At 39.5% G+C, this 16,863-nt stretch overlaps 1 protein-coding gene across 7 annotated transcripts in view; it reads right to left on the bottom strand.

The window, feature by feature from the left end:
* Positions 1-5,905: 5,905 nt before the first annotated feature.
* Positions 5,906-16,863, bottom strand: part of traf7 (TNF receptor-associated factor 7) — a 58,833-nt gene continuing 47,875 nt past the window's right edge. For all 7 annotated transcript variants that reach the window (XM_048552071.2, XM_048552072.2, XM_059654076.1 and 4 more), the window contains 8 exons: positions 16,304-16,386; positions 15,522-15,561; positions 15,118-15,234; positions 14,757-14,879; positions 13,279-13,398; positions 13,058-13,189; positions 10,741-10,860; positions 5,906-9,543 (listed from right to left, as the gene is read on the bottom strand). In XM_048552071.2, the coding sequence (XP_048408028.1) occupies positions 9,529-9,543; positions 10,741-10,860; positions 13,058-13,189; positions 13,279-13,398; positions 14,757-14,879; positions 15,118-15,234; positions 15,522-15,561; positions 16,304-16,386 (750 nt within the window). In that variant the 3' untranslated portion in view covers positions 5,906-9,528. The remainder of the gene's footprint in view (positions 9,544-10,740; positions 10,861-13,057; positions 13,190-13,278; positions 13,399-14,756; positions 14,880-15,117; positions 15,235-15,521; positions 15,562-16,303; positions 16,387-16,863) is intronic.

The raw sequence follows: 16,863 nt of genomic DNA, 5'->3' as shown, positions 1-16,863 counted from the left end.
AGTTACGTTTATATCCCACACAGTTGGACACTGCATGCATTTCACACCCAGGCATACGGACAACTTTAATCTCTCTGTGAAACTGCATGATGAATGATGAATGTCACTGCACCTTAAGGGCCCAGATCACAGATGTCTACAACTTGCACGCTCAGACAGAAAAGAAACACTTGTTATACCCACTTTGTGTGTGCTTGCAGCCATTTTCCATTTCTTGTGCACACTTAGAATGACGAACTGTCTGGGAAACAAGGACCCTCCCACCGCTGCACCTCCAAGTTCCTACCTTCCTTGCACTCCCTGTCGGCCTCATCAGCACTGATCCTCCACACATTTCCACATACCCCTTTGAATAATGGCTTCATCTCTCATGATTACCCCAAGCCCTGGCTCCACAGCTTAGTCAGGTTAATCACTGTTCTGTCCTCGACCTATTTCAAAGCCAAACTGGTTGAGACTGTCGATGACCTGAGCACTCTCAGTGGCCGAACCCCTTGACCGAATTGGGTGGCAGCACTGACCGATGACTGACAGACCCCCGACTGATTGCTCTGTGCCGTTGCCGATTTACCACAACTCCCTGGAGTGTTCCCACCAGGCCTGCAGAACAGACTGTGGCCCGCACGTGGATCGCAGAAATTCAGATCCCCTGACACTGACCGCTACAAAGAGCTGCCCATCTGTGTCCCAAGCCCTTGGATTGATATCAGACATTGCCCTTGGCTTACTGTGTGGAATCCTAATTGGATCCCTCAGCCTGACCGAGAACCACTCCCCTTAGATGTTGAAATACCACCATTTGGTTGAAGCATATGCAGTGTGTTTGCTGCATTGTGGAGAATAATGTTAAAAAATAACACTGAATTAAAGGCACAGTGTCTAAATGCATGAAGTACTCACAAAGAAGGTAAGGATTTTTAATCCACTTGTGGGACGTGGGCATCACTGGCTGGCCAGCATTTATTGTCCATGTCTAGTTGCCCTTAAGAAGGTGGTGGTAAGGTACCTCTGGAACCATTACAGGTCATCTGCTGTAGGTTGACCCACAATGCCCTTAGGGAGAGAAATCCAGGATTTTGATCCACTTACAGTGAAGGAATGGCAATATATTTCCAAGTCGGGATGGTGAGTCACTTGGAGGGGGAACTTGCAGGTGATAGTGGTCCTGTTTAACTTCTGCCCTCGTCTTTCTAGTTGGAAGTGGTGGTGGATTTGGAAAGTGCGATCTAAGGATCTCTGGTGAATTTCTGAGTGCATCTTGTATATAGTCCACACTGCTGCTTCTGAGTGTCGGTGGTGGACGGAGTGGATGCTTGTTGAGTTGACAGTACAGATTGAAGATACAACTTAATTTCCATTAAGGAAGCGTAGATACAGGGAGATCATGACTGGTTAAGAATTGAATATTTAAGGATATTCAACAATTAGGGGAGATGGGCAAAAAGGAAGGGAAGACGGGATAGCACTCATAAGGAACAAGGTAAGAGAGCATCTTCGATCCATCAATCCAAATGTGGAATCAGTTTGGGTGGAGCTAAGAGAATGCGATGGGCAGCAAACATTGGGAGTTGTTTACTGGCATAATATAAATTAGAGATGTGTATAACATGAATGATACAGCAGTAATGACGACATCTGTTTTCACACAGACTTGGTTAAGTAGTTTCAGAGATAGTAGGAACTGCAGATGCTGGAGAATCTGAGATAACAAAGTGTAGGGCTGGATGAACACAGCAGGCCAAGCAGCATCAGAGGAGCAGGAAGGCTGACGTTTTGGGCCTTGACCCTTCTTCAGAAATTGAATTTCTGAAGGGTCTAGGCCCAAAACGTCAGCTTTCCTGCTACTCTGTTGATGCTGGGCCTACTGTGTTCATCCAGCTCTACATCTTGTCATCTCTTGGTTAAGTAAGTAATGCTATGGATGATGAATTCCTGCACTGTGTATAAAACAGGTTTCTGAAGCAGTGTGTTAAGGACCCAGCTAGGAAATGGAGTATTGTGGATTTAGTGTAAGGTATTTTTAATCAATCTCTTCATATATCAGTAAACCATCTGTCAGTACAGAGTTTGCACATTCTCCCCTGTCTGCATGGGTTTCCTCCCACAGTCCAAGGAAAGGCAGGTTAGGTGGATTGGCCAGGCTAAATTGCCCATAGAGTCCAGGGATATGCAGGCTCGGTGGGTTAGCAATGGGGAAAGCAGGGTTACAGAATGGAGTGGAGAGGTGGGTCTGGGTGAGACGCTGCTTGGATGCTTGGTGTGGACCTGATGAGCTGAAAGGCCTGCTTCCACAATGTAGGGATTCTATATGCTGCTAGTGCATGATACAGGTGAGAAATTGACATAACATGCACAATCCAGCAACACAACCACTTCCTTGACTTATCACTGCTGACGACTGTGTCAGTCTGTCTAGCTTTGTCTTTGTCCACTCTGCATGTATTTCACATCCAGGGATACAGATAACTTAGAACATAGAACAGTACAGCACAGGCATGGGCCCTTTGGCCCACAATATTGTGGCGAACATGATGTCAAATCAAACTAATTCCCTCCGCCTGTTCTTATTCCATATTCCTCCATTCCTGGCACATTCACATGCTTATCTAAAAGTCCCTTAAGAACCCCTAATATATTTGCTTTTATCACCACCCTGGCAACATATTTTAGACTCCTTCCACTCTGTGTAAAAACACTTGCCCCCCTCCCCCTCCCTCATCTTATGCATGCCCCATAGTTTTAGACATTTCAACTCTGGGGAAAAAGTTTCTGTCAACCCTGGACATGCATCCCATAATTTTATAGACTTCTATCAAGTCTCCCCTCAGCCTCCACTGAAAACAACATGAGTTTTTCTAGCCTCCCCTAATAGCTCATACCCTCTAAGCCAGGCAACATCCTGGTAGACCTCTTCTGCACCCTGTTCAAAGCAAACTTCAATCTCTTTGTGAAAGTGTGATGAATGATAAACCCAATTGCATCTTAAGGGTCTTGCTTGGCTCTTGTTTAGCTCACATGCTACGAACAAGGGGATAAAGAGCAAAAATGGAAGGCAAGGCTGGGATGCTGAGAATGTCCAAGTAGGTGCACGGTGAATGAGAGCTAAGAGTGTAAGTGAGGAGTCCTGAGATGCAGCCTGGTCAAACCCATGAGCTGGTGCCTGTCCTTGTGCTCACTGTTCTAGCAGCAGCATTACAATGAAAGTTGCTAGTGTATTTCAAAGAGCAGAAGTGTGTACATTGGAGATATGGCATAAAGGTGCAGTGGTGTTACAGATCCAGCACAAACCTCTGAATATGTTCAAGTGTGGACAGTCACTGCCCATAGAGTGTGCCCCAAGATGCTGGGGACTGCTGTCTGGAGCATCATGCAGCGTGTCTAGTTCCTATACAGCAGATGAGAGAACAACAAATTACATATGGAATGCAAACAGGTCACCTGTCACTCTAGCAAAGTTCTCATCTCACTGTTCAAAACTTGGTTGGAGAATCTGGTTCCTGCTGATCTTGCCAGTTTCACCAAATGAGTCATCAATGTCCATATCACTTAAGGGCTAGGAAGAATCCACTCATGGTGACCACGGTTGCGGGAAAAATCCAAGATTTATTTTAGAAAGGTGGAGTGGGGGGCAAGAGGTGTATTAGGAAACTGCTTTTGATCTGATCTTGGAGGCTAATGAGAAAGATTCAATCGTCTTTGATTTTATATATATATATATAGTGGTCTTTCTTGTGGTTACCATTGATTGGACATCTCTATCTCAAGGTATCAAATTTGCTTCGGAAGTCTATTTTCATTTTAAAAATTCTTTTCACAGCCTCAGGCCCCTCCCCAATCCCCAAACCCAGTCAGTGTTTTTGATGTGTTATTACTAGTGGAATGTAGAAAGGCAGCCACTTTATGTATTATGAGAGCCTGCAGTGTGCAATTACCAGATAAACTAGATTTACTGACATCAGGGTTAATATTACCTTTGCTTTCCACATTCCGACTGGGTCAGAATGTTCTCAATGTCCACTTTTAATATTGCTGTTGCTTTATTACACAACAATAAGATATTATTTGCACACACAAAATCCAAATTTGGCGCTGATTTTGTCATGTTACCCATTTATTCTTTTTACAAGTGTGGTTAAACCAAGGCCTCCATTAATCCTCTTTTAGTCTTCACGGAAAACAGGAGCAGGATAGGTCATTCGGCCTATCAATCAATCATGCTCTGCAATTTCACTATGATCATGGCTGACTGTCCCATTCAGTATCCCTTTCCCACTTTCTCCCCATACTCGTTGATCCTCTTAGTCCCAAGAACTGAATATAACTTCTTTTTGAAAACCAATGTTTGGGTCTCAACCACATTCTATGGCACAGAATCCCACTGGATCTCCATTCTTTGTGAAGAAATTTCTTTTCTCAGTCCTGAATGGCTTACCCAATACCCTTAGACTGTGACCCCTGCTTTTGGACTGCCCAGTCATCAGGAACATCCTTCCTTTATTTACCCTGTCTAGTCCTGGTTGAATTTTATAGACTTCCATGCGATTCACCAACTGGCATCCTCCAAAAAACAGGTATTCTAAACTACAGTGGATGTAGTCCTAAGTGATCCAATCTCTTTTCAATTTATCAGTCCTGTGATCCCAGGAGTTAGTCTGGGAAACCTCAACATTCATCACCAAATCTCACTAAAGACAGATTAACAGCCAATTTGATAACTGTCTGTGGAATCTTATTGTGCTCAAATTGGCTGCTCAATTTCATCACATCAGCACTGACTTCAACTGTTGACTTAAGCATTTTGACACTTCTGAGATTGTAAAGACATAATGGAAATTTGAATTTTTAAACTAACCATCGACAAAACCAGCTTGCCTGGGACAGTGGTGGGGTGATGGACGGAGGGCAAGACAGGAGGAGTGACAGCAGAACATAATTCTGATTCCACCTTACATACATTTTCCTGCAGGATTGGTTGGAAGTGATTAGGGACAAGACTATTGTCGTCATCCTCCTGACCACAAGTGGAGGTCAGTCATTACACAGCATGCTGCAATCCCAGCACTATCCAGGTATCAAGATAATAAAATGTGAGGCTGGATGAACACAGCAGGCCAAGCAGCATCTCAGGAGCACAAAAGCTGACGTTTCGGGCCTAGACCCTTCATCAGAGAGCCCGAGTCTAGGCCCGAAACGTCAGCTTTTCTGCTCCTGAGATGCTGCTTGGCCTGCTGTGTTCATCCAGCCTCACATTTTATTATCTTGGAATCTCCAGCATCTGCAGTTCCCATTATCTCTGATACTATCCAGGTATCAAACTGGGGGCTTTCCATTAGATTAAGAAAACAGTGAATACTTCACTTTGAATTCAGTTTAATCCAAGGGTAGCTGGATAATTAATTGCTGAACAACAATATTTTCAGCAAAGAGTATGGACCATAAGATTACAGTTTATTTTTGAAAAAGCATTGTAATCACTAAGACCTGATTGTTATATAGATCCCTTAGAGTAGGGGAAGAGCTTTTGTTTTCGCGGTGGGAAGAGTGGGAGGCCTTCTGAAGGTGAGAAACAGAATCAAACAATTATTCTCAAATTCTAATGTTCTGTGAATGATGCTATTGATTGGAAATGCAAATATCCTACAGGGGACTCTGCAGCTTACCTCTGTTCTATGGAAACACACATTACCAATGATGAATGATGCCCAGTAGATGTAAGAAAACTGACAGATAAAAGGATGTCTAGGAGACTCACGTGCACACCCTTTATTTCTTACAGAAAACACGCATGTGTGTGATATAACCAACACTGATACTCCCAGAACTCCTCCCCGTATCCCACCACTGATGGCATCTTACAACGAATTCCTCCAGGAGTGATCTATTAGTTCAAATTAAAACACACAAATTCAGGAGGAAGATTTATTGTTGTAAATATTAACAAAATGATAAAAATTTACAGTCATGTGATACATCAGTTCCATTAGTCGAGTGTCATAACCTTTACAATACATACAGGTGCAAAATAACTGAAGAGAACTTTGGTTGTGTCTTTAAGTTTGTAGGTACCAGATGTTTAAAGCAGCAGCTAAAAGGATGAACATATGCTATCCAATTGCAGTGGTTCACAGTTGCTATGCTTCATGGTTACACCTCTACTTTAGGCCTTATGAAATCTCGATAAATGCACTACTGATCAGCCACACAGTGTTCTATTTAAACTAGGGCTCTGCTATCATAAGGACGTCGATATAAATGAGTGATTGGGGGTGATGAGTTATAACTATGTCTCAATCAAGTATGCACTTGGCAAGATTGCAGCAAAATACTTTACCGTTGAATAATCTCTCTAAAAAGGTGTCTTCAACCAACAGATCCAACTGCATTTCTAAAATACAATAGTCTGGCTTTCAATTTCTGGACTCCTGAACAAAACAAATAAGGCATTTCTGAACAGTGTTTTGTTGAAACCGAGACATCACAAAGCATGCAAAAAGGTAGCATTCTCCTCTTCTGTTTTATTTCCAACTGTTCATTCTTCAGGACATTTATGTTTTAGAAAATTAGGCATTTAAAAAGACATTCTCTATTTCAATGCAAAATAAATCCATGCTAAGCACATATGTTCATATGCATGCAATGCTGATCCTCTGATTGATAACCCATGTCGATTATGCCTTCTCCCTCAACAGGAACGAGATCAGACAAGTATTTGAACTTGTTCATGGCACTGTGCCTTGTAAGTTACTTCGTTGCAGATGTCAGTTACCTCTCGCTTTCAACTGCTGGAGCCTTGCTTTTTTCTCAACCTAGAGAGCTTTATGGAAATGTGGTTAAAAAAAAATGTGCAGAAATGCATTAATTCTTTATCTTCTACTGGTTCAAAGTTCAAGGCTGTGCTACACTGTTAGGTGACTTCACCACCTGGGCTATAGCAGTACAAGATGGCAGCTCATTACTTTCTCGAGGGAAATTAAGGATGGACAATAAAGAGTGGCCTTGACAGCAATGCCACTACCTCAAATGAATAAACAAAAAAAGCTATATAGGTACAGCATCATCAGCACAACCAATGCCAGGAGTGATCCTTCAAGGGCTAAATGCACGTACAAATGGATTCTAAAAATTAGGCACTTGTTACATTAGTAAAAACAAATTTTTAAAACAGGCTAATTTTAAACCAAATATTCTCACTGCAGATACTATATTTCACTGATGAAATATATGCTTGCATTGTAAACGGCAAATGTATACCTGTATTTCTCATATTCACGGTTAACACATTCCACATCCTGTCACATTTTGTTATTGAATATTGATTTCCATTCAGAATTCAAAGCATATGATGCCTATACTTTTATAAGAAACTCACTGAAATACATGATCTATTCAAATTCATACTAACTTCTTAGCTCATGAATGTTTACTCAGGCAAATCATACACATCAACATCATTCTAATTGAAGCCTATCTTGCCAAAGGTCAACTGATTAGACTTACACTATATCATAGAGTAGCTAAGCAAGTAGAATTGTTTGATAAATTTTTAGGTCTGGGACCACCTATGTAAGATGAAGATTTATACGGGTGTTGCTTCACTCCATTAGATCCATGTGAATTACAATATCCTTATTAAATGTGGATTCATGTGCACTCAAACAGGTAAACAAAAAATTTTCTTGAGTTGTAACAAGAAAAATCTTTGTACATAAATACATTATTCACATTGAATGTCATTTCCAGAGCACTTCTCAGTGCTGTGAGTCACTACCTTATGGTCACTGTATAGTATATTCTCACCCAATCTTGCTAACCTCAGTAGCATGTGACTGTGGGAGGTACAGTCCATTTCCTGCAATTGACTCTTCTTGGTGGCCTCGCAAGTAGGCAACTCAAACAGTTAACAGCTGGCAATATATGGGTGGCACAGTGGTCAGCGCTGCTGTCTTACACTGCCAGGGGACAACGGTACAATTCCACCCTTGGGCAACTATCTCTGTGGAGTTTGCATATTGTTCCCGTTTCTGCACGGGTTTCTTCCAGGTGCTCCAGTTTCCTCCCATAGTCCAACGATGTACATGTTCAGTGGATTGGCCATGCTAGATTGCCCATGGTGTCCAGGGATGTTCAGCCCAGGGTGGCTTAGCCATGGGAAATGCAGGATGGGATGCTCTTCAGAGTGTCGGCATGGACGCAATAGGCCTAATTGCTTGTGTCCACATACTTGGGATTCTATGACCTGAAATCTATATTTGAATGACAGTCAAGAGTGGGAACCCTGGATAATTTTGAGCTCAGCCTTATTCAGCTAAAAGAAGTCAAACATAGCACCCTCACTGCTTGCCCAGCTAACCAGAAAGGACTGACACAGAGAAATTCTCACAATGCAGCTCAGTACCACACCGCATTGTCCAGTAACTCGGTGAATCTTCAGGGAAGCCCTAAGAGGGTGGTCTTGGGAGTCAAATGAGGGGAGTCGGAAGAATTTGTAGACTTGCAATTTTGAAAACTATATAATAGGAGCTTAAAAGTTTCTTCAAAAGGTCCCATACTTTTAGTCATGTCTACTTAATCATTTTACAGTATTAAAATTCATATACTGTATGTCAAAGATCAATAATTGTACAACACTGATTGCAGTAAGCTTGTTCTGGAACAGTCTAGTTTTAAAGCCTTATTAATTCATTATTACAGCACTGAAACAGTGATTTTTTTTATAAATCACTATTAAACAAGTCAAAATTTAGCAGCAGTATATATTACTTTCAATATGAAATTGTTCTTATGCCTCAGCCACAAGTACATTGGCAAAAGTAGAACTTTGGAATACAGAATTTGCCTTTGAGGAAGTAGTGATGGAAAAATCGTACCTCATTACAATTGTTTCACTACAATTCTTTTAAGGCAGCATTCAGAAGGTAAGAGGATCACAGCTTCAATAATCTGCCTACCTTATAATAGTACAATTTATTCTTGTAGGAGTAAACACAGATCAAATTAAGGTTAGCAAATACATTAGTTGAATCTTTTACTTGTCTGTGGCCCAGGAAATTATCCGTGTGCGTCTCTCTCTCTCTCTCTCTCTCTCTCTCTAAATTCAGCATAAAATAATATGCAGAGACTGCCAGTCTACTGGAAGGTACAGTCACTTCTAGTGCTGCAGTCGACAATTTGTAACTGAAGCTCTGAAATGAACTGCAGAATATTTTTCAGCAATTTTCACAAACACACACGCAAAATTTTCAACGTGTAAAATGCTTTATGCTACCGCCTCCAATCAATTCCGTAAGAACACTGTTAATTCTATAATCTGACAACATCAGAGCGTGATTTTCCCCTTTGTAAATTTAGTGCAATGGTTTTCACTGGTGTAGAAAGCATGCCGTATTGGTCAGTCTCGAAATCGGATAGCAATCTTAGAACAGATTGCACTGTGGCACCAAGTTGCAGCAGCATCACTTCCATTCCAAAATAAATCTACAAAAGGTGAACCACAGAGAATGTTCCAGACTTTTAATACAACCTCGTGTCCTAACAGGTCCAGACCTGGAAGGGGGAGAAAACAATTCGAATGTTAGTGTGCCTTCAGCGAAAAAAATTCAGCAAGTTCTGCGCTCCCTTAACTAAATTTAATTGATTTGCATTAAAATGGCCCAAATATTCAACAATAAAACAAGCTCTAAACAATATCTAAGTATTACATTATGCCTTAAACACAGACATACAGGTTAAATTTTGTGTACTAGAAATATGCTACAATATACTGTGCGTATTGCAGCTCCAGCGCAACAAATTATGATTTGATAGCCCTCTAGATTTGAATTCCCCTACCCAGGGTACCTTTCCTATTCACCTTGTCTATGCCCCTCAAGATTCAATATACATCCATCAGGTAACCCCTTAGTCTCCTCTACTCCTGGGAAAGGGGTCCCAGCCTATCCTTAGAACTCAAACCTTCCAGTCCAGGTAACATTCTTTTATTTTTTTTTACACGCTCTCCAATTTAATAAGATCCTTCCTATGGCAGCATGACCATGACTCTATGCAATACTCAAAAAGTGGCCTCACCAATGTCCTGTACAGCCATACCATGACGTCCCAACTCCTGATGCAATGCTCTGATCAATGAAGGCAAGTGTGCCAAATGCTTTCTTCATCACCCTGTCTGCCTGTGACACCTCGTCCAAGGAACTACGCAACTGAACCCTTAGGTTTCTTTGGTAGACAACACTCTCCAGGGCCCTACCGTTATCTGTGTAAAATTGTATATTTTTCTGGTTTATCCACATTTCAGCTTTTCTCTTCTGCTCAACATCCACTGAAGAATTCAAGTCCGCTCATCCGTGCACTCTGAAATTCCCTTAAAACGTCCATCTCTCTCAACTTCATGAAAAAACAAACTTTCTAATCAAGCATTTCCCTGGATCTTCTGAGGTCAGAACAAATAACATTCCCTTTCCTATGGTATGAACTTTGGCAATTTGCTTCTGTTAATGCAAAGAAAATAGAATGTAGCCATAATAAAGTAATTTGACTCAAAACTTTAACTCTGTTAAGCAGAAGTTGCCTGATCTGCTGTGTTTCTCCTGCACTTTGTTCTTATTTTGCAATATATAGATCTTAAATGTCATATGTTCTTTCTGCTTTACAGATGTTGATGGATCTGCCATATATTTTTTGCATCACTATTGCCAGCATTGACAGTTTGCAGTACTACTTGTAAAATAAACTCAAGCTGCTTACTTTAACTGTACTGTCCACAGCACCCGAGAAGAGACGCCCTCTGGACACAGCAAGAGCAGTTACACTGCCTTGGTGACGAAGCAATGTCTGTGTACAGATCATGTTATCCATACTCCAAACCTAGGCCAAATTACAATTATGGATATGAGGAATGGAAACAGCACGACATTTTAAAGAATATGAAACATATTAACAAGTTGAGATAGTACATGAATGTATTTAAGTTTAAAACCATGATGGCCCTTTTATCACATAAGAAAGAGTGCAAAAGCTAAACTTTGCTACTCCAAGTGCCATTCTTATAAACTTAAAACTATTTACCATCTGTATCAAAGACTTGGATGAAGGGACTGACTGTACTGTAAAAGAACTTGCTGACAGTACAGATAAATGTAGGAAAGCAAGTTGTGAAGTGGATACAAAGGTGAATCTGCAAAGGGATATCAATGTGATAAGTAAGTGGGTAAAACGTTGGCAAACTGGTTTAGAAAAATAAGTAAAGGATAATATCTAAATGGAGAGAGACTACAGAATACTGCAGTACAGAGGGAACTTGTGTGAAATATAGAAAAATTTAAGTTACGATCTTATTGAAAGATATAATATTCTGAGGGGACTTGACAGGGTAAATGCTGAGGGGCGCGGCGGGGGGTTGAAGAAGAGAAATTTAGAATTTGAGGGAAAACCAGCTCCAAGGAAAAGTCATTTCATAGAATCATATAGTGCCAAGAGGCCCTTCAGCCCATTGAGTCTGCACCAACTAGTGAGAAACAAGTGACCTTCTACCTCATTCCATTTACCAGCACTTAGCCTACAGCCTTGAATGCTATGATGTGCCAAGTGCTCATCCAGTTACTTTTTAAAGGATGTCAGGCAATTCACCTCCGCCATCCGCCCAGGTGGCATATTCCAGACCATTATCACCATCAGTTTTTTCTCACATCCCCCAAACCTCCTGCTCCTCATTCTTGAACCCTTGTCCCCTCATAACTGTTCACGCCCCTCCAAATCACGTACACAAAATTTCACTGAAAAATGTTAATTGGTTCACTTTCCGAAGATACTGCCAGATTTGCTCAGTTTCTTCCAGCAATTTCAGTTCTTATTTTAAAAACAGGGGCAGAGATACAGAATAAGGGGTCACCGCCTTATGATTGGATGGGAAACAGGCAAATTATTAAACTATAGGTGAATCAAAGGATATGGGGAACAGGCAGAAGAATTGAGACCAAATATCAAACCAACTGTGATCTTGTTTATTCTTCACACTTGTAGGACCAGTTCCCTGACTGTTGCTCCTATTTTCCTGTGCTTTATTTTAGGAGTCAACAATTTCACAGAAGAACAAATTTGATTGGAACAGCCATTTAATTTAAAATATTTATTTGTACACAAAACATTTATTCTGAGAAACTGTAGGATTAATTTCTACAATGTTGCAAGGCACTTCTACCAATGATAAAATAAGTACATGACTTTAATCCCATTCTCTTTATTGTTAGCGAGGAAAGCATGAACAATCAATCTAGTGCAGTTACATTTAGGATTAGTATAATAGTGATAGGAACGCTTACTTTAGCCCTAAAAAAAAATCTGTGGAACTACTTAAAGTCTGCTGCCGACTTATTCTCGGTCTAAAGGCCTGACTAGCACTTGTCTTTGAAAGGCATTAGGACTGTTGCATAATTTAAGATTTCAAGAGATATCAAGCCTCAAAAACGAAGCATTGAAGCTAGAATCTTCGTGAATTTAATCCAACAGAACACAAGACTTAATCCAAACAAGTCATGCTGCATTGGGAGGGCGGTATAATAATCGGATCATATAGAGGTCGCCATAGGGACATAAATCCGGCTGTAGCTAGCACTGACAATGCAAACATATTCACCCACATCAACAGGTAGTTATTCTGACAATGTTACGTCGTGTGTTTTAGTTGCTGTAAATGGTATAAGTGTTACATGTAAGTATACTTTGCGCAACTACATGATGGTACTAAATAAAAACTGAAAGAAAGAACGGCAGATACTGCAAATCGGAAACAATAACAGAAATTCCTAGAAAGGCTCAGCAGGTCTGGCGATATCTGTGGAAAGAAATCAGGTCCAGTGACCCTTCCTCAGAACAGTTCTTCCTCAGGATCCGAAATATTAATTCTGATTTCTCTCCACAGATGCTGCTAGACCCACTGAGCTTTTTCAGCAATTTCTGTTTTTCACACATATGGTACCGATAGGAAGGATATTGGCAGCATGTTTTCAGGAATTGGATCAGCTTACCTGTGATACTTACAGTTTCATATGAAACCATAACTTACCCTAAGTGATCGGTCATAAGATGCACTGAAGACTTTGGTCTGGTCTGGTGTTGAAATCACAGCCAATGCATATACTGTGCCTACATGGCCAGTCAGTGTTCGAACCTGTTCTTTTGATTCTATATCCCATACCTGGGAAGAAAATAATTATTGTAATTAGTCAACCAAATCCTTTGAAGTACATGGTCAAAAAGTTCATCTTTAAAAAGAGTAATACTTACATGGATAAGATTTTCGTAGGTTCCACACACAATGTGGTGATTAGTAACTGCAATGGAGTAAACACTACCACCAGAAGTCTGCAGTACATGCACACACTCTAGAGTCCTTATGTCCCAGATCTGCAAATGAAATTCAGATGCACTTTATAGCTCACAGTAATAAGTGGCTGTCAATACTTTAAACGAACATTGTCATGTAAAAATTGGCATAATTGCATGTAAATGATGCCAATTATCATTGTGAAAAGATTAATGTAAAGTACGAGAGCAAGATAAGGACTCTATAGCACTGAAGTTGTCAACATGTCAAATCTTAGCAACACTACTAATTAATGATATTATGTTTCTCAAAAGAATGAAATGTCTGATCTACTTCGAACTTTGTTTAATGTATTTAACAATAGAATTGACACATAGCACTCAGTCAGCAAGCAAATATAGAACTCAATTTGTCTCATTATAACCCATTAATGCTAAAAGATTAGATATGATGTAGAACAAATGGAGCATATCCACTTTGGGTTAACTCAGTGAACAAATTTAGACTCTTTTAGCATCATTGGAAATTCAAGGAATTTCTGTAGCCATGTAATACAATTATGAATCAATAAATCAGTAAACATTACAACAATAGTGCATAAATTAGAGATTAAACTTGGGCTTTAAGATTTGTTTCTAAATATGAGACCTTTTAAATAGTAATTTCCATGAAGTGGACCCTCATCATTACAACTCATACTAGTGGAAAAATTGAACAGTACTGCATCTGTTAAGATTTATGGAATTGTTACCAAAGATACTGGGGTACTATTTGAACCTCTTAGTATGACATTCAGCACTGGTTATTTGCAAAAACTGCTCCTGAAGGAAATCTTGGAACAGGATTGCATGTACAGATACTTCCAACTGAAAAGTACAGCTGTAGATTTTACATTTCAGGTTTAATAAGTTTTTAAGAGCCAATCTTAATATCTGACTTATAATGATTAAATGCAACAATTGCTACAAAGTCCACAGATATTGCAATTTCAACTTTGTCTACATGTTGCCTCCAAAGAATAAAAACCCAAAGTATTTTGATTCTAACACTGATATAACAGGCAATAAGTTATAAGCTATCTGATAGTCAAAATATTAAATTTTTGGCCACTATGTTTGTAGCTGTCTGTAATAGTACAAGTGAAAATATTAATATGTTCCAATATTAGTTCTGAAGGGGGTTAACTTATTAACACAAGAGATTTCAGGGTATTTAAATACCTACTAGTTAAAGCGCCAGTAGTGAATAAAAGCTACATATATTAGGTACATAGCTGCCATCCTATAAAGCTTGGTGATTATTCAAAATGCGTTACTGAAAATGCTATCCATGTAATTTTCCGAGCAGTCATTTAATATGTAGAACCATTAATCTTGTGAATGGAACATAAAATATGAAAAATGCGCTGTGCACAAAAATAAAGGGAGTTGAAATCAACCTTGATTGTCTGGTAGGATCCACTGTAAAGGTGGTTTTGAGAGGCCACCAACGCACGCACCCAATGATTCAAACCGGTGAGTTCTTTCTTCAGATTTAGATCTGTTCCCACAATGTCCCAAACCTCAGGAAAGAATCACATGAAAATAACTTAGTAGAACAGAAAACCTTCTAGGTAACTGACACAGAACACATTCGCAATGCCCATTACTACATTAGTATACATTATTGATGAGAGAACTGTCCAGTTTTTCACAAAATGTGGGATTCAAACAAATGACCAAAAAGGTAATTAGTTATGATATACAAAAGCCAATTGCCACAGGAGGTCACTGTGTGTGATCTTTCAATTGATTAAATACCTTAATAGCTTTGAGCGAGCCACTGAAAAGCATATTGTGAGACGATACCAATGTGCAAACTGGATTGTCGTGTGCTCTGATGGTGTTGACCTTTTGCAAAGCTGGAATATCCCAGACCTGAGAGAAAATGATTCAAAAGGAGAAACTCATCACCAACTGCAACAACCACCTAAATTGTACAGGGGGGGAAGAGAGGGAGGGGAGGCAGCCACAGGGTGGGAGATGGCTGGAGACCACACAATATATTTGCACAGGAACAAAAAGGTAATAAATACCCCACAAAAACTTAACAAAAACGTATTTTGTAAAGTAATATAGTTGCATTGTGGAATTGTGATTTTAACAAATTCAAATGTGAGTCCTAGATTATTAAGTTGCTTATATACAGCAATTGGCAGACTTACAATTATTGTGCAATCTGCAGAGCCACTGTATAACTTGTTCCTGTAAATGAAAATTAATAATTAAATTAGAGTGCATATTTTAATTTATTTTATACTGGAAAAGACCACCTGCACTAGAATTAGAAATGCCTGAAGAACAAATAGCATTTATGGGGTACTTTTAAACACAGCAACATTTCCCAAGACATTGCGCAGAACAATTATCCAACAAAATTTTACAAGCCACTGTAAATCAATAAGCATAGTAGTGATTAGCGAAGGGGACTTGGTGTGAATTAGGACACCAAGAATAAAGTTTTGGTTGAACAAGTTTATGAATGGTGCAAGATGGGATCCAGCTGGGAGAGCACAGGAATGGACAAGTCTAGAGTTAACAAAAGGTTGAAGGAATATTTCAGTGCTGACAAGCTGAGACAGGGGTAATTAGTTTCAATCTTCCCAACACATAATTAAAAGGTATTTCTGTTTATCATAAATGCAAATATTGGGCAGGCAGCATGATAAACCAGAAGCAATTAGGCAGTCCAGAGAAGTGGTACTGACGCCACACATCAAGTTCCACATGTCTACTATATTTCTGGGTGATGTCAATGAGGGACAATGCGGAAATGAGAAATAGGAGGCTCCAGAGAGATACTTCAAGATCAATAATGTAGAAGCAATAGTGTGCAAAAGGAGAAGATAAGCAACTGACTCTCTGTCTGCAAAAGGAATAGGAGCCACTCAAAAGTAGCTCTATTTTTTGGATTGATTAGTGTAAACTTTGTTACAACATTACATACCCTTGAATGCACAGAGCCAAAACTATGCCATCATGTCCTTCCAGAGTCTTCTGACATTTGTATGTAGTACAGGTATCCCATACCTAAAATAAATACCAAAGATCCATACTTTGCCTTTAATTATGGAGCAGAAACTTTATTTAGTCCATATAAATTATAGTTTAATTGTCCCAACTCAACAGCCTTTATCAGTCACTGGGAATAAAATTTGCTTTGCAGTATTAACATATGAATGCTTAACATGCATAATAAAACTTCTTTGACTGCTATTTTTGACAAAATGCTTCAATTTTCAATATTTAAATTTATCTGAAAGAAGTGTTTTCTCAGTTATTTTAAAAGTCATATCAAAAATTGCTAAACACCTGTGAAACAACTGGAAGAAACCTACATTAAATTAAATGTGTCACAGCATCCACTTTGCCCCATTATTGAATATTCAAGACAAAGTCAATGCTGTTCAGGAAGACCCTGATATTTTTATAAAATTATTTTTGATATAATGCAAAACGGAAAATGATCTGAAGTGCACAGTTTTGACAGACTTTTTCAGGAGTTTG

Source organism: Stegostoma tigrinum, chromosome 23 (assembly GCF_030684315.1).
Source record: "Stegostoma tigrinum isolate sSteTig4 chromosome 23, sSteTig4.hap1, whole genome shotgun sequence".
In the NCBI taxonomy this organism is placed as follows: Eukaryota; Metazoa; Chordata; class Chondrichthyes; order Orectolobiformes; family Stegostomatidae; genus Stegostoma; species Stegostoma tigrinum.
Note: the sequence above shows the minus strand (reverse complement) of the source record. Positions and strands in the feature narration are given on the sequence as shown.